The sequence below is a fragment of the Mugil cephalus genome, chromosome 13, assembly GCF_022458985.1.
Source record: "Mugil cephalus isolate CIBA_MC_2020 chromosome 13, CIBA_Mcephalus_1.1, whole genome shotgun sequence".
Taxonomy (NCBI): domain Eukaryota; kingdom Metazoa; phylum Chordata; class Actinopteri; order Mugiliformes; family Mugilidae; genus Mugil; species Mugil cephalus.
Window position 1 is genome coordinate 13,996,857 of NC_061782.1, and position 21,859 is coordinate 14,018,715.

Consider the following 21,859-nt stretch of genomic DNA (forward strand, 5'->3'; position numbering starts at 1 on the left):
GAAAAATAACGGAGCTCTTGGAGGTCTGTGAAAGCAGCACCGTCATAGAGACCATGCATTCATCTGAAAAGCCTTGGGCGGTGGAGTCTCGCTGCACATGATTGGTTAAGAAACAGCTGACTTTCTCAAATATGCTTTGTGTTTTTAAGCACTTCTACGTTATAAAGTAGTTCAGCAGTTCTAATAACTAATAAAAGTTTTGATGAATATTTGTAGTTTGGGTTTAAAGTTTACATGGACTAAAAAATATTATCGTTGTATGTAAGTAGCTAATACATTCTGAAGTGTGTTTATGCAAATATGCAGCAGTCATTAAAGATGTTAGAAGAACCAGAAATAACCCAGCTTTGCAGCAATTTAATTTCATTTACCTATTTTCTGTACTATTTTTTAACTATTGATTGCACTTATATTACCTTGCATTAATTAATAATAATAATAAAGTTGTCATAAATAATCTGAAAACTGTAATACATACAGTGCTGTACAGCGTTCAGTACACAGTATGACAGACTGATATTTTCTGCCTGCTGACATGCCCTCAACCTGACACAGGGAAGACAATATATAGTCCTATACTCGAACAAAATTCAAACCCCTCGGCTAAGACAAAATCCAAGGAAAACATGCAGCAAAGCTACTGCACAAATAAGGTCACTGGTTCCTGTTCAGCTGCAGTGTGTTGACTGTGATTAATATGACTGATCAATAGGGATTAAGTCAGATCTGCATGAACGCTGTGATGTGACGACTCTGGCCACCGGGTGGGGTTATTTACCCATCTCACCGGCTCAGTGAATGCAGGCAGGCAGATCCGCGCTTCAGTTTTTTGGCCATCTTCGCAGCTTAACCTGAGAAATATGGATTTTATTAACTCATTAATAACAATGTTTACGCTAGGATGATGTACAAAACACTCGGGCGACTCTTACCTAACGTTTGTGTAATTAGTGTGCTTAATCATTAGTAATGGATGCACAGCTGCGGGGGCTTATGTAAAAGGCTTAAGACAATAGTGGTCACCTGGAGAACAAATGAGGTGGCACTAATACTCCGGATGTGTCCGTTAATGCGTCAGCGAGGTGGACTGGTGAGCTCATCCAGCACAACATGGACACAGCAGGTAATTCTTTGTTATTTTAAACACAATGCCACGATGATACAATTACCTGAGGGCAACACGTCAGGGAATCAACAGGTATAAGTTTAGATTAAGTTCACGGGAAAACTGCTATACTTGCAAATGTCGCTGTTATTTATAGCAAGGTAATGAAAAAAAAATAGTCAAAAAGTTTAGTTTGTGAGGAATTGAATGGAATATAACGTATACCCGGAATTAATTAGAGCAAATGCTTGTGTACAGAACACGATCTTATTGTCGCTGTCCATGGTGCTGTTTAATAGAAAAACACTGACCTTCAATGAGCGACGTATGTTTACACAAGTCAAAGTGAGATACGTGTTTTGTTGTATTTTAATCCGATGCTGTGGAGCAGTTTTTTTTTTTTTTATCATCTTTCATCTGCGGACTCTGAGTCCACATTACTCATCACAGCATATTCTTCCCAAAACAGATATCCGTTTAATTAAACATGACCCGAGGGGAATCACCATGCACTGCTGACTTCTCGGCAGACAGACACAGCCTCTCAGTTGAAGCAGGAGAAAACAGGCGCCATGGACTCCATCAACGTGGATTCAGAGGCTGCGGGGGAAGTCACTGGATTACATCAATTTCTTTAACCTACACATTTTTTTGGATCATGGGACCATGGCAGTTAGAAAATCTGCTATACAGTCATGGAGCACTATTTTTGTCACATTTTGTTAATGAGTAGTTATTTATCTGTGTGGCTCCAGCTTACAAAGTATAGGGATGCTACTGTAACAGCGGTGTAACTTGACTGTTCCGGTGAGGACTAACATCAGTATTTTGTCATGCAGTTTGGGCGAGCGAAGCTAAAATAGTCTGGTCCTCCACCATACTTTCAACTCTCCCCAAATCCCCTGCTGCTCCTCTTCCACCCTGACAGCCGACTCCAGATATCCTCCTGCCTGGATGACTGTGGGAAGAGTTTCCAGACACACACCATGGCTCACTCCTCTCACTCCCTTGCCTGGAGGGAGATGACAAATGGAGGAGGGCACCCCCACTTTAACAGCGGAGGCCATAATGGGGGTTCCCACAGCACCACGCGCTACATGCTGAAGAAACAGCAGCGCCACAGACGCAGGTCCTCATCACCAATGGGGAGGGTCATTCTCATCAATGCACCCGTTGATGGTGAGGACTGGACACAATGACAGTACTATGTTACTATGGTAACGGAGACAGTTTTTCTTTTCACAGCATAGCCAAAAATATAGTCACTTGTTTTAGTTTGGGCAATAGATGTTTTTTTTATTTTCTCCTCTGATAATAAACTCAATATAATTTAAGTTCCATTGATCACAGACAAACAAAGGGAAGATGTCTCTCTCTCTGTCTCTCTTGACTGGGGCCGTGTCATTTTCTGTGTTTTTTTTCTCTCGACATTTTATGCACTAAACAGTTCATTAATATACTGATATAATATTCAGCAGATCAGTCAAAACTAAAAAACAAAACAAAAAACACCATCATATAGTTTATGCTTATGTGACGCATTATGTTTCATTGTTTTTACTCAAGGTGTGGAATAGTTTGGGAACCAATTACATACAGTTTGAAGAAATAGATTAGATTTCAAATTTTGAAAAGGTGTTGTGTTGTTGGCTGTGTTTATTAGATATTTGTGCAAAATATCTGAAAACCCACTAATGTTTCAGTGCGTAACTGAAATAAGGACATATGTTGTACATATGTTTCTTAATTTGGTTTTAATTCAGGTTTGAATTTCCAAACCAAAGTATTTTCTTGTGCACGCTGCAACCCTTGTCAACAGTTGGCTGTCAGACTGTGCCGACCTTTCATGTCACAGAGTTGTGTGGTCGTGTTTGCAGGAGGAGATGACTGTGAAGACATTCACACAGTGACTGTAGATAAGAGTCCGGATGGGCGTTTGGGTTTCAGTGTGCGCGGGGGCTCTGAACACGGCCTCGGTATCTTCGTCAGCAAGGTGGAAGATGACAGCTCTGCAGGTTAGGAGGAAGTGTTTGTGTTTCGTCATCCTGTCTATAATTTTTTTTTTTTTTTAATTTATTTTAATATGCTTAAATCTGGGCATGTGGTCTTTTGTCTGCATGTGATATTGACGCTTGTTTACTGTGCTGAGTTCCACCTGTGTCTGCAGCGCAGGCTGGGCTGACTGTGGGCGATAAGGTGGTGGAGGTGAATGGTGTCAGCCTGGAGAGCATCACCATGAGCAGTGCTGTGAAGGTCCTGACAGGCAACAACAGGCTGAGGATGGTGGTGAGAAGGGTGGGCAAGATTCCTGGCATCCGCTACTCCAAGGAGAAGACCACATGGTGAGACCAATCAACTAAATGAAGCTGAAATATAACCAAAATTATATCCCATATCTGTAGTTAAATATTGATACTCTATATTAACTCCATAGTTAATTAAACACCTTTACCTTTAACTGTGTAGTTTACTATGACCATTTCTATGTAAAATAGAAACTATAACATTGTTATCACCCACTGACCTTTGTATGACTGTCTTTCTTTTGGGATATACTGTGTCTTGGTTTCATGTGGCAGCAGTGGATGGATTACCGCTATGACCTTTATTGCTATTTGATTAAAAGATACTGACAGGCTTGACTTCTGCAGGGAAAGTGAAAGCATTGTGCATTCACTTCTGTATGTGTTGCCTCTTTTGTCCATGTGTGAGAAGGGTGGATCTGATTCACCGGCGGATGGTCGTGGAGGAGAGCGGTCGCACACCGTCAGAGGCCAGTTCAGACAGCGCTCTCCGCAGGATTGTACATCTCTTCACAACATCTGATGACTACTGTCTGGGATTCAACATCAGAGGAGGCAAAGAGTTCGGACTGGGGATTTATGTTTCTAAGTATGAACGCGAAACTTGAGATTGAAACACATTTAGTTAATGCTTGTTTTGGCCCAAAGAGACCATCAGCTCACATAAACAATCTTATTTAGGTTTTGTAAACTAATTTGAGCAGCAGTGTGCTGTAGTTTGTGCTTTCAATAGAACCCGATATTAACAGACTCTGCTAAAGTGTCCTTGTGCTAGAAAGAGGTAGCGATACCACATTAATTAAACATCTCATCATAATCTCATTTCAAGTTATATTTTTTTCTGTTTCTGTATTAGATCAAAGCAGCCAGGCCTTAATTAAACAACTCTGTTGTTGTGATTTCAGTGGGAATAAGACAAACATGGAAACAATTAAAACATACACAATAATGAGTTTGACACAAGTACCAATAAAAGAATTCAGGCATAACCTTAAGCTGTGAAAGTGACCTGAGTTTGCTCATTCACACCTCTGAGTTTGCATTTGTCTCTAGGCTGGACCCAGGTGGGCTTGCCGAACAGCATGGCATCAAAATGGGCGATCAGATCCTCGCTGCCAACGGGGTGAGCTTTGATGACATCACCCATAGCAACGCGGTCGAGGTACTGAAGAGCCACACCCACATCATGCTGACCATCAGGGTGAGAGACACGTTTTACGTTACCTGATTTCATCGTTTTTATGACCAGCAATTTTAGTTTTCAACAAAAAAAAAGTTTAGCGGCTAAGGAGACAAAAATTTCCTTTAGTAGTTGGATGAGAACAAATCAGAGCTAAAAACAGTGTTCGTTTTGGGCTTTTTTGAGAAAGAAATCACCTCCAAATAAATTCTGGCACTGCTCAATGTCTTCTGGGAGGCTAAATCTAAACACAGCGTGTTGTATAACTAGAAATTAGTTACTTATGGTTGGATTTCAAAAAAGATTCCCTTATTCCGTTGTGCATTTGAAGTGGCGTTTTTAGCTTTTGTGCAGCGTTACATGTAACAGCTGATTTGAGCTTCAGGTGCTGACAAAACAACACCAGCTCTTCTGGCAGCTGCCTTTCAGCCCTTGAATTTCTCATGTCTATCCATGTGTGCATACATGTGTACAAGGCTGCAGCCACTTAATCTGTCGTTTTTCTAAAGGAATAGTGTGTATGTGCGTATGAATGGGAGCGTGTGTGTCATGGCGTACCCGAGTGGGCATATGTGCGCTCTCTTAGTTCGCCAGCTTTGCTGCATGCTCATTTTACTCCTCTGATCTCAGGTTCCACGTGTGAAAAACCGCCAGGGACGACGTTCATTATTCAAAGGCAGTCTGGGATCAGGTTATAATCAACAGAAAGCCCAATTTCATGCCTTCCTTCTGTCCTGTATTAGACCCAGTTATGGATCAGAGACTCACATAGTGGAGCGAGGATTAATATTAGTTCTTAAACAGACATCTGGGAATCAAAGGCTTTTGTGGAACTAAATCTTGAGTCTTATCCCTTTGACCTCAAGCTGTGTGTCAGTGAGACAATATCTTAGTGATTTCTCCCTTATGACTTTTCTAAACCTTTGTAAACCATCGGCAGTGTTGCTACAGTTACCTTGAAAAAGTAATCTGATTACTGATTACCCTTAGTTACTTTACTGATTACTTGATTTTAAAAGTAAAAAAAGTTAGATTAAAAGTTGCTTTAAGAAAATAAATAAAATACATGTTTTTATAAAAGAGGTAGCATTTCTTCAACAACTTATTGGTTTTGCGCCCGGGAGCAAACTGGTGAGGCGAACCTGTGACCCTTTGGACTCCAAGCTGCACCTCCAATAGTGGTGGTATTTCCAGTTGTGTGCAATCGTTGCGTGGTATTACATGTGGGCTGTCCTCATGCTGGGAACATGACTTCTCGTATAGTGACGTCACTCCCCGAGAGAAGAAGAAAGAAAAAATATTTTTTTTTCGTCAGGAAAATGGGAAAAATAGTAACACACAGTCACTTGGATAAGTAACTTTAATCTGGTTACTGGTTTGGAAAGTGTAACACATTAGATTCCTTAGAGTTAGATTAGAGTAATGCGTTACCAGCATCACTGACCATAGTAAAACAATAGAGGCTGGACAGTCCTGATTTAAATCTCTCTCTCTGATTATTGCAAGTATTGTGATTCACTTGGAATATTTCCCAGAAAATAAATCGTAAAGAAGTTTAGGACTTAAATAAAATTTAAACCACAGATTCAGTCACCCTGTAGGTAACCGACACATTTCCACTACACAACCAGTTCCTCTTGCAACTCACGTCTCCATTTTACTAGTTTGTTTTCACCGGTTCAGGACATGCCCACTCATGACACTGATTTTGTCAAAGGTGCTCTCTTTGTCAAAAAGACCCTTTACATGATACCCTTGTTTGGAGGAAATGATCTCAAATGAGTATTAATCATTGTCATGTCAAAAGTCAATACGGTGAATATTTTTCTGCACTTCAACAGGAAGCTGGAAGATACCCCGCTTTTAAGGAGATGGTGGCAGAATATGGTTGGCTGGACAAACGTAAGTTGATTCCATGATCAAATAAAGAAAGAAATAATGATGAGTTGATCTGTTCATTTGTCTCATCTCCGTTTTTCTAAAGCCACATGTTGGACGTTACTTGGAAACCTTCAAAAAGTGGATTATCGGGCATGTGTAGTCTGCTCACAGTAAATCCCCGTCATTCAGTTTCTAAGCAGAACTCCAATTCTCTGTTTTTTTTCCAGTTTGATATGTGTACTTTTGAAATCAGCCAGGGATTAATTCAGCTCAAAGGGAGCTCAGTCGTCTGGAAGAGAGCATGACCTGACATCTGGGTCAAGATGCAGAGTTATTTTGGAGTTTCTTTAGAAAAACAGAAACAGAAGAACTCCTGCTTCATGTTCGGTCTCTCTAATGCTTATAGGATTATTAGGATCTGAGGGCAGACGAGTTTTCATGGAAACAAAGCAGACTGTGGAAAATAAGGAATTGAAGCTTCCCATGCAAATGTTATTCACAGTGTAGGAAAGCACATGTGCGTGTTGTGATTATATATATCACAGTTGGAACCTTGCATGAGGTGCTGCACCTTGAGAGTACTGATTTAAACGTTCACTAATTATACATTGTTTTCTACAGTAGCAAACGGGATCCCTGCACCATCCTCACAGGGTTCGGACTCCAACTCCTCTGCCTCCTCGTTGTCCTCCAGCACCCCTCTCAGCTCCCTCAGTGGCCTCTCCCAGGTCCTTTTCCCTCCTGTCTTCGGCTCTGAGATGGTGGACATCGCCATCTCCACAGAGGACCTCTCCCGACGTCCAAGAAGCTCTGAGAGAACCGCTGACACGGCCATGCAGACTGACCCGCAAGCACCTAACTATCAAGACCACCCGTCACCTAACGCGTCACACCCTGAGAGGCAGGTGACCGCAGAGACCAGCCGGACTTTTGGTGCCACAGTGCTGCTGAAGGACACAGTCATACACGGGAAAGGGGAAGGGCAGAGGGAGATGGGGGGAGCCAGAGAGGGAGGACGCGGGCGGACGAGGACACTGTCATCTGGAGAACAGGAAGTGGAGAAACACTCACCTAAGACGGCGGCACTTATGGCCCTGAGCAAACCACGCAAGCCAATCAGACGTTCCCAGAGCCACATCACTGTGTCAGGTGAGATCTGCCCCGATGAGTTAAACTATAGATTTAAGGCATAATGTCCAGGAAATATTACATTTATTTTTAATTCATATTTTTAATTAGATTTTAAATCACATGTAAGTAGCATATAAGGGAACAAAAAATAGCCTGAGAGAGTTAAGAAATCACATTTTTTGATATTTATTCCTGAACTAGTGAGAGTTCGCTACATCTGTTTTCAGTTCTGTACAGTCTAAACATAACAAGTGAGGCTGGAAACATATGGTCCAAAAAAGATAGATGAATCTATCTAGTTTGATGAATAAAGAAACGCTCCTCGGTCAGCCTCTGTTTTGTTGAATCTATTTATTCTGGGCCCAGGAAACAGACATCAAATAACAGACAGAATACATTCTCCTCCACTATTCCCTCTTCTATCAGCCGGTTTGCTCAGGAAAATTGCAACGAGGACAAGGTCATGGTTAATATCATCTATCTGAATCATACATTTCAGTAACAGCTTACAAAAAAAGCATATTAGACACAAACACAACAATCCTACCGACTGGAGTGCAGCATATAGTTAAATTATTTAACTATATGCAAATATACACTGATCAACCACAATATTATGACCCCCTTCCTAATATTGTGCAGGTCTCCCATGTGCCTCCAAAACTGTTGTGACTCATCAAAGAATGGATAGGGGCCTTCTTAGGGTGTCCTATGGCGTCTGGAAACCGGATGTTGCTAGTGGGGGGTCTTTGGGTCCCATGGGTTGAGTTGAGGGGACTCTGTGGATCAGGCTTGTTCCAGTGCATCCGACAGATACTTAATCAGTTTGAGAAATATGGAAGTTGGAGGCCAGGTCAACACCTCGTGCTGTTTTTCATGTTTCTTGAGTTGTTCCCAAGGCGTTTTCATATGTGTATCTGTGTCAGGCTGCATCCTGCTGTGGATGGCTGCTGCCATCAAGTAGTGTCAGGTCCAAAAGTTTCCCAGCAGAACACTGAATTGTCACAAGATGGTCAATGTTATTCACTTCTCCTGTCAGTGGTCATAATGTTAAGGCTGATCAGTGTACAGACCAGATATATCACAACCAGTTGTTGTATCAGTATCAAATTCAAAACTGGCCTCATAAATCCGGTGGGGCTGTACTCTGTATTGTGGTTGTTGATCATAGTGTCAGTATCATCCGTCTCAGTGGAGGAATCAACCTTTCCAAAATCATGACACGGTTAGTAGCATGGCAACAATCAGGCGGTGACCTCACTGTAATGAGATCCACTCTCAAACCTCTCCAGGGCTCTTTCTGCAGGGGATGCTTCATTTTAATGACCCCCTCATCTCTCTATCAGTCTAGGAGGCAAACAGGAACATCCACACGGCTGACTTAAGCTCCAGACAGAATTTGTGCACAAGCACAACATTGACACAGACTCATGATTAATTACTGCCCTTTACTTTCCACTTGTTGCACCTCTGTGGGAAATGAATCAGAACAAGCATATGGAGAAATATCCATCCGAGCTTTGCCTCCACTATTGAGTTATTATCCTCTCCTTTCCAATTTGTCCAGATCACTCATTCCTCCAGGAGCCGGCAGGGGTGCTCGGGGCAAAGCTTAGGGCTGATTGGACATTTGTTATATAAGCAAGGACACTTCAGTGTAATGCTCTCAATTGATGGGGGTGTGTTCAGGATGGTGTAGCTGCAATTCATCAGTACTACTGGGTTACTTTCCACCGTGGCAGATTTACTGCGGTGAACAGAGGAGCTGACTGGAAGAGAAATGAGCAGTCTGTGCTCATAGCGAGGAGTGTGTATCACACAGTGTCATTGGTTAATAGTTAAACATGGGGCAGAACAAAGGCTAATGAATCAGGGTTTCAACACCACGCGGAGACGTTTCAGCACGACTTGTGAAAGATTTTTGCACAAACAAGAAGTAACTGCTGCAAACATTACACGCCACTGCTTCTTTGTTGGTGAGCTCTGATTAAAGTAATTGAGAGAGATCATTTTCCCCCCTCTCCTTTCATCTTTAGAGGACAGACAGAAGAAGAAGAGGCAACAGAGTGAGAAGAGATCGTCGGAGGGAAAAAACAACCTGCAGCGCTCCAAAACCTTTGTTAACCTGTTGTTTAGGAAAGACCGTAAAGAGAAGAGCCGCTCCAAGTCAGAATCCCGCCATGCTGACAAAGGTGAGGGTCACAGAAACAGGATGTAGCCTACAGGCTGTGACCACACGTTGTTTCACCCCATGTAATGATGATGAATCTGAGATTTACATAAATACTTGATATACACATTGTCCTGTTTTTAGATTATACTTGTGGTGAAGTTGTGAAAGAATTTGCTCTTCTCTGGGGATTCATACGTTGGTTTGTTTATGAATGGCAATACTAAATAGGGTCTGGTTAAATAGCAGACAGCTATGTGAGAGGATTCAGCTTTGGCACAAAGACTATGAGAAATATTGCTCAGACATCAATGGCTTAGTGCGGTGATCTATGTCCCATTTTATTTCACAAAACAGGATAAACTAACAGCTAAATAAACAGTAAATCCTAATTCATTACCCTCACAGGCCTCTCAACAGTGATTATTAAAAACCTTGGCTGCAGAAAGAGATTTTCTTTTTCATAGATTTTGTAATAAAAGGCGACAGGCGACACTTCACCTCTCCTAAGCACATGTACACAACAAACTAACTACACTAATTTCAAAAACTCATCTGCACGTTTTCTTCTTCATATTTTCACTTTTCTGTCACTCCCCAGATAAAGAGAGGGGTCGTCCGTTCCAGCTCTTGACCTCCCCGAAGGAGTCCCGCGCTGGCGGCCCACTGCCCCGACTCGAGGCCCTGCAGCATGTGGAGGACATGGCGAAGAGACTCCTCAGCCAGGACGAGGTGGCAGCCGTGATGAGACACTGTCGGCGGGTGAGTCCTTTGATCTGAAAAGACTTTAAGCAGCACCTCAGACGCGCTTTGTTGAGGTGCAGGCTTAAGTGCACAGTATTGCTCCCCGTGTCCCTTTGTGATAGATGTGTCTGGCAGCAGCTGTGACAAAAGACGGATTTGGCCTGTCATTTACGATTAGGGTCAAATATCAGCCGTTGTCTCATCCGTTGGTCTGACTTGGTCCATGTTACAGTCAGACGATTCCCTGCCCTTTGTCTCACTCCTGTGGATTTTGGAGTTAACCTAGAGCACAGTGTGACTTACTCGTTAATACAGTAATTAAACACCAAGGACAGACAGACTGGAGTGGATAAGTGAATAATTAATATAAATGCAGCGTATCAAGGACCCAAGTCCCATTCTTGGAAGTCTTCATCTTCTGGAAGACATTTACTCATAGCTACAAAATATTAAATCCTGCACTTCCCTCAGTGTGTCCGCATGCTGTCTTTTGTTAGATTGAGTTCCTTTAACTATAAATGCTCACTTCTGCAATCAAAAACTTTAAAACTCACCCCAGTAATGTCATAAATAACATTATTATTTTTCCGTATGAGAATCAGAATCAGAAAAAACTTTATTTATCCCTGAAGGGCAATTAGGAGGGCGAAGAGCAGCGCATAAAATTAAAGAGCGTGAGAAGAAACACACAAAGGTGGGTGGGCAAAAGCAGCATATTGTGTTTAATGGCAGGCCTGCTGCCAGTAACAGAAAGAGTTGAGATGAATCGTGGTAAATATGAAATGGATGATACTGCACAGGAGAGAGTGGCAAGTAAATGGTCCTTCATGTGTAAAATAAGGAGAAATATCCTTCTCTTCTCATTTGTGCACCTGTCAAATCTCTCCCTCAGTTTTTATCTGACACTGGCGTTGAGGATTTAGTGCGTCCCCTTCTGGCAATCTTGGACAGGCCAGAGAAACTGCTACTTCTCAGAGAAATAAGGTGAGAAAGATAGATTACAATTCTGTTTTTTTGTGCATATGACCATTTGGATGTGAGAAGATCTGCCTGATTACATCCCTCTACAGGATGCTGATACCTACCACCGAGCTGGCCCGCTTTGACAGCATGGTAATGCCTTTTGAGCTGGAGGCGTATGATATTCTCAAGAGTCGCTCTAGTAAGTGGAGGGCTGGATCCCTTTTTAAGAATTCTTATTCTATTCATCTTTGCATAAGTACGCTTTACAAGTATGGCAGCGTAAAAAGATGCTTGGAAAAGTGGGAAAGATAATGTTTAGCAAATTGTTTTTTTTTGTTTTTTTTTTTCAGTGCGTTCTCCAGCTCTGCGTTCCCCTCGCAGTGGAACGCCCCGACGTCACCTCATCACCCCCATCCCTGGTACATGGATCCTTTTATGACTTTTCTTTTATTTCACTGTACTATTAAACGTTCCACTTTCCTTCCCCCACCTCATATTTCATATCTATAATGTCAAAATGAAACACACAGCACGCACTCGCCATATCCTGTCCTTGGCCTACCATTCACACACGCCAGCTCACCGCCCACCCTCATCTAAAGCACACACACGGTCACACACACACACACACTACCGTGCACAAAATGTCTCAGGTTTCCTGCGCCTGTGCTGAAGCAGAAGTTTGAGTTACGTCTCTGGGGCGTACAGAAAAGACTGAGACGTGTGTGACACTCAGACAATATGAAGCCGCTTTGGGCATTGGCCTCATTCAAGACTCATCGAGACACGATCAATACAGTCTCACTTCAGACGTCTCACTTTCTGAGGTGACGGGTCAAGGGGTCAAAGGGTCAATGTTATGAAAGCAGAAGGAAGCTGACAGGCCATCACTCAAGGCTGCTGCTGCATGAACAGATCCAAATCTCTGACAAACTCGAGGATAGTAAAGGTTTTGATATATGGAATAAAACCAGTGTAACATTGCAATAATAAGGCACATCTAAACTGGTGGAGGACCCCTCATATCACTGCATTTACTCTATACAGTGGGGGAAATAAGTATTTGATCCCCTGCTGAATTTGTAAGTTTGCCCACTTCCATAGAAATGATCAGACTCTGGTTTTTATGGTTGTTTACTGGTTATGGGTATAGACAGAATATCAATCGAAAATGCATAAAAAACACACAATCTAAAAGTTATAAATTGTTATGTATTCTATTAAGGGAAATAAGTATTTGATCCCCAACAATTCACTTAGAATTCAGGCTCCTACAGATTGGCTGGTGCGCATGTGGCACACAGCTGTGCTCAGTCAACTAATTACCAATACTCCTGATCTTAACTCGTCATGTATATAAAGCACACCTGCTCTAAGAATCAGTTTCTTACATTCCAACTTCTACAGCACCATGGGCAAGACCAAAGAGCTGTCAAAAGATGTCAGGGACAAGATTGTAGACCTGCACAAGGCTGGTATAGGTTACAAAACCATCAGCAAAAGGCTTGGTGAGAAGGTGACAACTATTGGTGCCATTATTCGCAAGTGGAAGACCCATAAAAGGACCATCAACTGTCCTCGGTCTGGAGCTCCCCGCAAAATCTCGCCTCATGGAGTGAGGATGATGATAGGGTACACCGTACCCACGGTTAAGCATGGAGGTGGAAACATCATGTTTTGGGGCTGTTTTTCAGCAAAGGGTACAGGGCAACTTCACCGCATTATGGGGCCAATGAATGCAGCCATGTACTGTAACATCTTGGACAAAAACCTTCTTTCCTCAGCAAGAACACTGAAGATGCCTCGTGGGTGGGTTTTCCAACATGACAATGACCCAAAACATACTGCCAGGACAACAAAGGAGTGGCTCAAGAAGAAGCATATTAAGGTCATGGAGTGGCCTAGTCAGTCTCCAGACCTTAACCCGATCGAAAACCTGTGGAGGGAGCTGAAGCTCCGAGTTTCCAAGAGGCAGCCAAGAAACTTGAAGGATTTAGAGACTGCCTGTAAAGATGAATGGGCCAAAATCCCTCCTGCGCTGTGTGCAAACCTGGTGACCAACTACAAGAAACGTCTCATCGCTGTGCTTGCCAACAAAGGTTTCTCTACAAAGTACTGACTTGTGTTGTGCTTGGGGATCAAATACTTATTTCCCTTAATAAAATACATAACAATTTATAACTTTTAGATTGTGTGTTTTTTATGCATTTTCGACTGATATTCTGTCTATACCCATAACCAGTAAACAACCATAAAAACCAGAGTCTGATCATTTCTATGGAAGTGGGCAAACTTACAAATTCAGCAGGGGATCAAATACTTATTTCCCCCACTGTATATAATGAAACTAGTACTTTTATTACCTGTAACCTGCAGGGTTAAAGCTAAACTTTTTATCTCTGTACTCTGTCTAGACTACAGGGGCGGATTCCACCTCCAGCCGGTCAACGACACAATGCGCGAGCATCAATTGATTGAGGAGTTGTACAGACTCCGTGTGTCCGGCCACCAGTCAGGCCATCTGCCGCCATCCCGTGCCTTCACCCCTCTCCTGGATGTACCCGTGGACAACTACGCCTCCTCCGCTGTGCGCTCCCGTTCTCCAAGCCCCTCGCCCACACACAGCTTCCTCCTCACAGAATCCCCACACAGCACCCAGCGTGGGCGCCAACCACATCGCTCCCCGAACGCCAGGGAGAACAGCGCGCCTCGTTATGACGAGGTCTCTCTGTTGTCTGTGTCTGACCGAGGGGATGCAGCTCCTGAGCGAGGGAGGTCGCCCGTGAGGAACGGCCACGGGAGAGGAAGAAGGGAGGGGAGCCCTGACAGCGTCTACAGCAGACCGAGCAGGAAAGAGGGCTACACAGAGGTCAGCGTACGTGTTCCTTCACAGCGGAGAGGGAGAACACCTCTGGCTGATGTTTTTGACCCTCAAAAGGAGAGGAGCCCGTCAACAGGTAGAGGGAGGAGTCAGCACGTCAATGGACATTCACAAAATGAAGTGAGAAGAAAAGAAACTCTGCCACCTGAGGAGTATGAAATCACCACGTTGACCATCTCCAAGGCCAAGCAGTCGCTAGGTAAACCTTCCCACTTAGTGCCTCAATTGAAATACTTTTTATTTTTTCTTACTAGTAGAAAGCAAACTTCTCACTGACTATTGTAAAGTGGTCCACCAGTAGAGGTCAGGGCATCACTTAAACTAAAAACCAGTTGAACGCTCTCGTGTTAAAATGTGTTATTTCCCTCTGCGTCTACAGGTATTAGTATCTCTGGAGGTATGGAGTCAAGGGTTCAGCCCATGATAAAAATTGAGAAAATCTTCCCAGGAGGAGCTGCATCTACAAATGAGGCTCTGAAGGTGAGCACCCAAAAACACATCAATGTTTTAGCGGGCATAAAAAAAAAAAAGTCTGAGAAAAAGAACAAACATCAGTCAATCATAAATACGGAGGAGGAACTTTATCATGCCCCGATTCTAAAGCAGACGTCCATCATGTCTGTATTGTAAGTACCTGTCAGGCCGCTGTCCTGTGCTTATGAGTTGTTGTTGCTATTAGTGAGCGTGTCTGTGACGGAGAGTTTGAAGCTGTGCAGCGAGGAGTGGAGAAGAGATGAGTGGAGAGCCATCTCAAGTAGCTCATCCCCTCCATTATTGATGAGGTACATGGGTGCTGGTCTGCTAATGTATTGCTAATATATTACACAGGACCTTAACAGTCGGTCTGCGGCCCGGTCCACTTAAACTCACATGATACACAGAGTCATTCACTAGCGTCAACCACAGGCTAATTCCAGTAACACCACTCACATTAGGACAAATGAATAGAAGTCTGCGTGTTAGCCAGAAGCTGAAAGTTAAGGAAGATGGACATATATAAAACATACGCGCAACAGTTGGTTTCTAATTGATAAGTGTGTGTTAGTGGGACAGTTTGTGTTTCCCAATGGTGAGATATCAACTGACAATACTAGTACTACTACGTTCCCTCCTTGTGTACAGGTTTACAGAGATATTAGCAGCTCTGTGAAGCTACACTCTGGCTGTACCCTGATAATAAAAATGCTGACACGTGGGTCTATGTTAGTCTGCTGATAAATTAGCAAAACAGAAAGTGTAAGTCTTTATTTTGGACAAATTAAGGATCAGACCTAATGGTGGTGACAAAAATATGACGATCATCAAAATACAAATTAAATGTTTCAGGATGAGTAAAGCTTATTGAGACAATTTGTGTCATTATTGACGGTATATAAATAAAATTAAATAAAAGTTTAATGAGATTTCATGGCAATCCATGCAAAAGATGTGAAGACATTTTTACTAAAAATCATAAATATCAACCACATGGAGGTGCTAGAAGAAAAGCCAGGGGATCACCAAAGTTTGGAGGATTTTTCTTCACGGATCCATGTGTGACACATCTGATCTTCTACTACTGCCGCTTATCCATGCTAGGGTCACGGGGGTTGCTGGAGCCTATCCCAGCTGACATCGGGCAAGAGGCGGGGTACACCCTGGACGATATCTCCAGGCTCACACATAGACAAAAAAATCTAGGGTCACACCTAGGGTCAACTTAGGGTCACCAATTAGTCTAACGAGCGTCTTTGGAGGTGGGAGATAACTAGAGATCCTGGAGAAAAGAAATATTTCAGCATGGAGCAGCTCAGTGACACTGCCATTCCTTTTCGTGCTGTTGCTGTGCATCCTTCTGAACAGTTGGCTCAGACATAGATATATGAATACTTGCTTGCACCTTAGTGCTATCTGTTGTTTCTACCTCACAGCTGACAACCAGGCATGTCAGCTTTCCCATATCAGCTCCATAGCTCAGTGCTATCTCTCCGCTACTACTCAGCAGAGGGAAGTGATACCAGGGCAGCTCAACATGCATCCTGTGTCCTTAGGCCCACATGATAACTACTGAGGAATGTGGCTTTGTGTGTATGTCACGTTTGTAGGTCATGCGTACAGATAGTTTGTCAGAGCCTGTTTGCGTTTAACTGGCTGTCTAGCTGGGCAAAGTAAATATGCGTGACGGCTTAATTAATAAGGATATTCACTTCAGCTGTATTTCATGATTAGTGCTAATTAGCAAAAGTTAACACATTAACAGAGCACAGAGCAGAACAACTCATCTTGTTGGGACGCTGATGGTTTAAATGAGCATGCATGTTTTATAATAACTAACAGAGGGGCAGTAGCTCTCTCTCCATCTGCTACATTCTGCCTGGATTTATTTGGCCACACATCCTCCCATGCAAGCGGTACTAATCTTTACAGGCCATGTTAATTTTGGGCCATGATGTCCACTGGAGAGAGAAGAGGGAACCTTGTAAACGCTCTCCATAAATGGCTGTGAAGAGGATGGGACAGATTAGGGTGCGATCTATTTAATTCAGATAAATTACTTTTGGAAAATGAAAAGCAGTTTTTAATCTCCTCTTTGGTTAAATGGATCTAAATCTTTTGATACTGTTCGCACGGAAGGCTTTAAGGTCACCGGTGAATATCACTGACTGTTTAGTGAGCCATAGGAAAACCTAAGAGGACATATGCTACATAGGTTGGTAAAGAATGAAGGGGAACATAGTCTATTTGTGTCGAATGACTGGAAAGGAAAAGGGATAGGGGAAAAAAAGACGCGGTAGGTGGAGATACAACAATGGCCCATCGGCCTTGTGCATTTCTGTGTTATGTGTTTCTAACCTTCGCTGAGGCTGAGCACATTAGGCAGGTGCATCCTCAGCGAATGCACATGACATCAGAGGAAGTTCCTCTCCTCGGGGCTCCAAAGATTTGCCACTCTCTTGTTCGCATCCTGCAGGAAACGGCAAGCAAACGGCCCTAGCTGTGTGTGTATGCGGTTGTTTCGGTGCATGTTCTATTTTTTTTTCAGTAACCTTGCGCTGAAGGGGAAACTTTACATGTGCACCAGTGACAGCCTTCCGTGTTAATATAATAAAGTAATGGGAGAGCCCCAATTTAATGTGGCATAAATTATGTTCTCACTAAAGGACACCATCACTGCAGATTTATGGGAACTGTCTGTACTAACTGCTACAGAGGGATGAAAACATGCGAAAACAAAAAAATATCATTCAATATAAACAATATTAAATCTTAGTCTGTGGGTTTTTGTGTTCATATTACCCATTTACATGTGTCTTTGCAGGCAGGATATGAACTGTTGTCCGTCGACGGAGAATCTCTGCACGGAGTGACTCATCTACACGCCGTGGACGTGATTCGCCGCGCGTTCAGCAACAAAGCCAAAGACCCGATGGTTTTTGTGGTCAAGGTCCCCAAGGTCCCCTCCACCTCCACCAGCCCCAACTGAACCGCTGACTAAACTTTGTGTGCCTCACAGCAAGATCGCTGCTCGGGCATGAAGGACAACGAAACCTCCCGTGGGGCTGAATAAACTACAGGATTCACCCAAGAAGAAGAAACATGGGACAGGAAGAGCTCCATTCATAGGAGAGAGGAGATTTATGATTAAATGCGTCCGACACTTTTTTTTTTAGACGTTCACTATCAGTCAAAAGTTTGGACACACATGAGAAGCCGTGTCCAAACTTTTTAGTGTATATATTTTACTATTATGAATACTCTTATAAATCTCTTTTGCTACAGTGAAATGTAGGATGAAGCCCAGACATTCCAAGTGTATAACTTTTATAACATTCTCGTTTTATTTATGAACACGTTGCACATTAACTCCACAAAAAAAACATTGTTTTCTAAAAGGTGTTTTATGATGAGATTATATGCTTCATGAACTTGGTTAAAATTGTGCCACTGTTTCAACACGTGGCAACCTCACAGTGACCTGCGATCACTGCCCGACAGTGGTCCGCACATTTTACTTGGAGCATCCCGGCCCCACAGCCCCACCAGAGGGAGATTACCCCAGCCCGCGCTATGAGGTTTATAGATTTATACCCAGATTAAACCCCTGTATTATGTCAAAACTGATAGTTTGGGTTTAGAGGATGTCAGCAGGGATTATTACAATTTGCTGGTCAGTATTTTTGTGCTGTGTTTTTCTGGCAGAAGTGCTTGTGCTCTGGAGCAATCCGCCACTTTAGAGGCTTAATTACACCATGCTATAGACGGAGCTTATGCAGACATGTGGAGGAGCTGGAAAAACATGTCAGTGAGCAACGCGGGACATGGATGCCAGTGGCACAGTTTGAATCAAAGCAGGGCAGGGGAGATATATGGAGGAAGTAGCGTGCATAGTGCCTTACTTCTGCAGACCACGATGAAATGTTACTAAATCGTGGTTTAACAAGCACTAAAAAAGCTCAAGGTGAATAGTTTCCTGGCATGCTATTAAATTTTAAAGATGAAAGGGAATGAGTGCATGCCTCTGGTATTACCAACGACTTCAGACACATGACTCAGGTAAACACTCAACAGCCACTTTAAGGTGTGACAACTTGTTCTTTAATTAAAAACACAGTAATTTGTACAAGAAATGTACACATACAAATATACACGGACAACTACATACAACATGAGTTAATGAAGACACAACGTAAACAAACAAAAAGGATGAAAAAAAGAATGCCACAAAAAAAAAACAAGAAATGTGCTACGTTGCTTTGGTCTAGTCACAGTGGCTACATTTGAAATAGATATTTTTTGTCTAAATAAAAGACAATGTCACTCTGTTATACTATTTAGTGTTTTACATATTTACAAAGAAAACGGTTATGTAACAATGAAGAGAACTGAGATATGACAAGAGTAATGGAAGTCCAAGATGCACACCATCGGTGAGAGAGTTGGTTTGTTTCGCAAGACCTGTGCTTGTGGTTAATATGTGGTGAGTAAGTAACAGTCTATGTCTGGTTAGCAGAGTGAGTGTTCCACTTCAAGTCCCTTCCCGTGGCTTTACTGTAACAGTCGATGCACATTTCAAACTTTCATTATCTCACAAACCACAGCTAATGTGGTGCTGTCACACAAAATATTGCTCCATCCAGCTCGGCTGAGTTTTCCAAGTATGGGAAACGTAACACTTTCTTGGCTTGCAACAAATCTCTCAAATTGGTATATATCTCATGCATTTATAAATGAAAGGCAAAACCCAACGATGACGACATGAATCGGTGTGATAGTATGATACTGACAATCAAGTGAAAGATCAATTGAAATGGAGAGACAACAGGTCGAAACTGAGGCCAAAATAAAAAAAACATAATAAAAAAACGCTTCCCTTCAGTATTCATCACCTGCAAAGTTTGGTCATTAGAACGTTTTCCACACACAGATTATATGTAAACATTAAATTTTTCATGCATTACAGTATTAGGTGCACTCCTTCTAAGCTGCTGCCTCCATTTGTAATTGATCCATCATTTGAAATATATCGGTATGCGATAACACATTAACTCACAGTTATACCAGTACTACCACAAAATATCTTCGGGTGCTATATATAGAAAAATATACAACATCTCCTCCTTTATATAGATTTCCATTTGACTATTATTCCTCGATATAGACTCTTTTGCAAAATAAAAGTTCTCAGCAGCCCATTACCGCCATGCTCAGTGTCATACACAGCCCTGCATATGCCGTTAAGAAAACCCCACGGCTTCAAATGTTGACATGCTCCTCACTGGTTTATATTTGGTGCCTCGACCTGCCCCAGAGGACACTCAGTGCAGGAGCTACTGCATCTTCTCATCTCACCGTTACCTGAACCAGCTCATTCTGAAATCTCATTCAACACAGACATGCAGACATGCCAGTCACACTACCTGTAAAGCAGTCAGTGAAGGTTAAAGTCTCTGTGGGAGGGGGGATATGGGGTGGGAGGGGGGCTAGGAAGACTTTGAAAGTGTTATTTGGCTTTGGTTTGCCAAGAGCTACAAAAAGAGTGGGAGTGGGGGGAATAAACGGAAACTCTGAACAAGCATGCCTACAGTTCAAACACTGGCTTAAATCTCCAAAACAAACTGTAATACTGAAAATATGTTCTATTTTTAGTTGACCAACCGCTGAGGTGCTATAAAAATAGTTGAGTAAGAAGCAGAAAGAAAGCAGAAAGAGGGGGAATCAGCAGTCTCCTGGTAATATCTGCCATGCTACAGTCCGCTACCTAGTGCTAAATAATATAAATGTTTATGTCAGAGCCCGCCACATTGTCTGAGCGATTTGACACAATGATCGAGTGAAATGGCGGGGCTGTTGGTGGTCTGGAAAACATGAGCGGAGTTCAAATAAAGCATTTCCTTTAGAGCGATTGGTTTCTGTGTGTGTCCTCCGCAGCCCGGGAAACGGCAGAGTAGGATGTCCACATGTAGGCAAGCCAAGAATCAAAATGAGTCTGTGTGAGATTAATGATTTAAAAAAAAAAAGAAAACTGCTGTGTCCAAGACAAAAAACAGATCGAAAAGTTGTGCAAAAATTATTCCATGTTTCCCACGGCGAGCAGATTCTTTCGTTGCCATTTATACTGCATGTCTGTGGAGTGACTTCTCACAATACATTCCTCTGCACGCCGCTGAGACCTCTGCAATGAAGCCTCGACAATCTGAACTATAAAACAGCAGATGTTAATAGTGATATTTGGAGATGGAGGAGCGCTCCAGTGGTTTGTTTGAGTCGCCAATGAACAGAGTCCGGATGAGGGTCGAGGTCAATATTAACAGCCAGTGTTGGTGATGATCAATTAGTCTGCTGTCTTGCTGGTGGCTGGGTGTTTAACCTTGTGTGCTACCAATAAAAAGTTGTGACTGTGATTTTACCAGATTGCTCTGCATGTGATAAAGATTTTTTTTTGCATTAAGTTCCAATCGATTTTCAATACCCTGATTTCAGTGTGGTCTGAGAAGGAAACACTTTTTCTTGCTGCTTTTGCTTCTGCAAAAGAAGAGAAGTCTTTGTGCTGGCTTTGTGGTGGAATAAGTCCCATTAAGGATGCCATGGGAGACATCTTTTAAGGATTTATTGGAGTACATCTCTGTTAACAGGAAGTAACATTGCACCTTTGGGAGATCTCCTCTTTTGACAGTGACGAGTGAGTGCTTGCTCCGTGGTCCAGGTAAAGCCATTTTTGAAGATAGTGCAGTATTTGGCCCGCAGTTCAAAGTTTGGTTTCTGTTTTTTCGTGTTTGTGTGCACGTGATTATTGTTGCGTGTGTGTTTAGATTTCCGTGGCAGTGATTTCCTCAAAGTGGATGTCATTGCTGCCACTGTGGACCTCGTAGTCCTCCATGTCCCTGTTCTCCAGCTCCAGACTCAGCTCCCTCATGACTCGCTCCAAATCGCGGTTGCGTCTGTACATCAGGATGTAGTTCTGCTGCAGCTGCTTCTGGTAGCGGATTACCTGAGTTGAGGGTAGAACGGTATGGAATTAATT

General features: G+C 42.7%; 2 protein-coding genes across 4 annotated transcripts in view; one reads left to right on the plus strand and one right to left on the minus strand.

Annotated features, from left to right (window-relative positions):
* Nucleotides 1-254: 254 nt before the first annotated feature.
* Nucleotides 255-20,058, plus strand: pdzd7a (PDZ domain containing 7a). Of its 2 annotated transcripts, XM_047602333.1 has the most exons (17): nucleotides 255-1,123; nucleotides 1,575-1,912; nucleotides 2,034-2,284; nucleotides 2,983-3,120; nucleotides 3,273-3,447; nucleotides 3,821-3,997; nucleotides 4,462-4,609; nucleotides 6,430-6,490; nucleotides 7,091-7,618; nucleotides 9,637-9,792; nucleotides 10,372-10,532; nucleotides 11,407-11,498; nucleotides 11,585-11,676; nucleotides 11,828-11,896; nucleotides 13,892-14,557; nucleotides 14,738-14,838; nucleotides 17,657-20,058. In XM_047602333.1, exons 3-17 carry the CDS (start codon nucleotides 2,092-2,094, stop codon nucleotides 17,819-17,821), a joined length of 2,922 nt encoding a protein of 973 aa, XP_047458289.1. In that variant the 5' UTR covers nucleotides 255-1,123; nucleotides 1,575-1,912; nucleotides 2,034-2,091; the 3' UTR covers nucleotides 17,822-20,058. The 2 variants fall into 2 exon arrangements, with proteins under 2 accessions (XP_047458289.1, XP_047458288.1); XM_047602332.1 differs by having other exon boundaries at nucleotides 1,575-2,284.
* The window catches only part of lzts2a (leucine zipper, putative tumor suppressor 2a), a 35,650-nt gene continuing 32,701 nt past the window's right edge, over nucleotides 18,911-21,859 (minus strand). For both annotated transcript variants that reach the window (XM_047602334.1, XM_047602335.1), the window contains one exon: nucleotides 18,911-21,826. In XM_047602334.1, the coding sequence (XP_047458290.1) occupies nucleotides 21,644-21,826 (183 nt within the window). In that variant the 3' untranslated portion in view covers nucleotides 18,911-21,643. The remainder of the gene's footprint in view (nucleotides 21,827-21,859) is intronic.

Excerpts from the sequence above, each read along its gene's own strand:
- pdzd7a (XM_047602332.1), top strand. The coding sequence starts at position 2,092 with ATGGCTCACTCCTCTCACTCCCTTGCCTGGAGGGAGATGACAAATGGA. Across the intron at positions 7,619-9,636 it reads GAGCCACATCACTGTGTCAG|AGGACAGACAGAAGAAGAAG; the intron begins GTGAGATCTGCC and ends TTTCATCTTTAG. Across the intron at positions 10,533-11,406 it reads TGATGAGACACTGTCGGCGG|TTTTTATCTGACACTGGCGT; the intron begins GTGAGTCCTTTG and ends TCTCTCCCTCAG.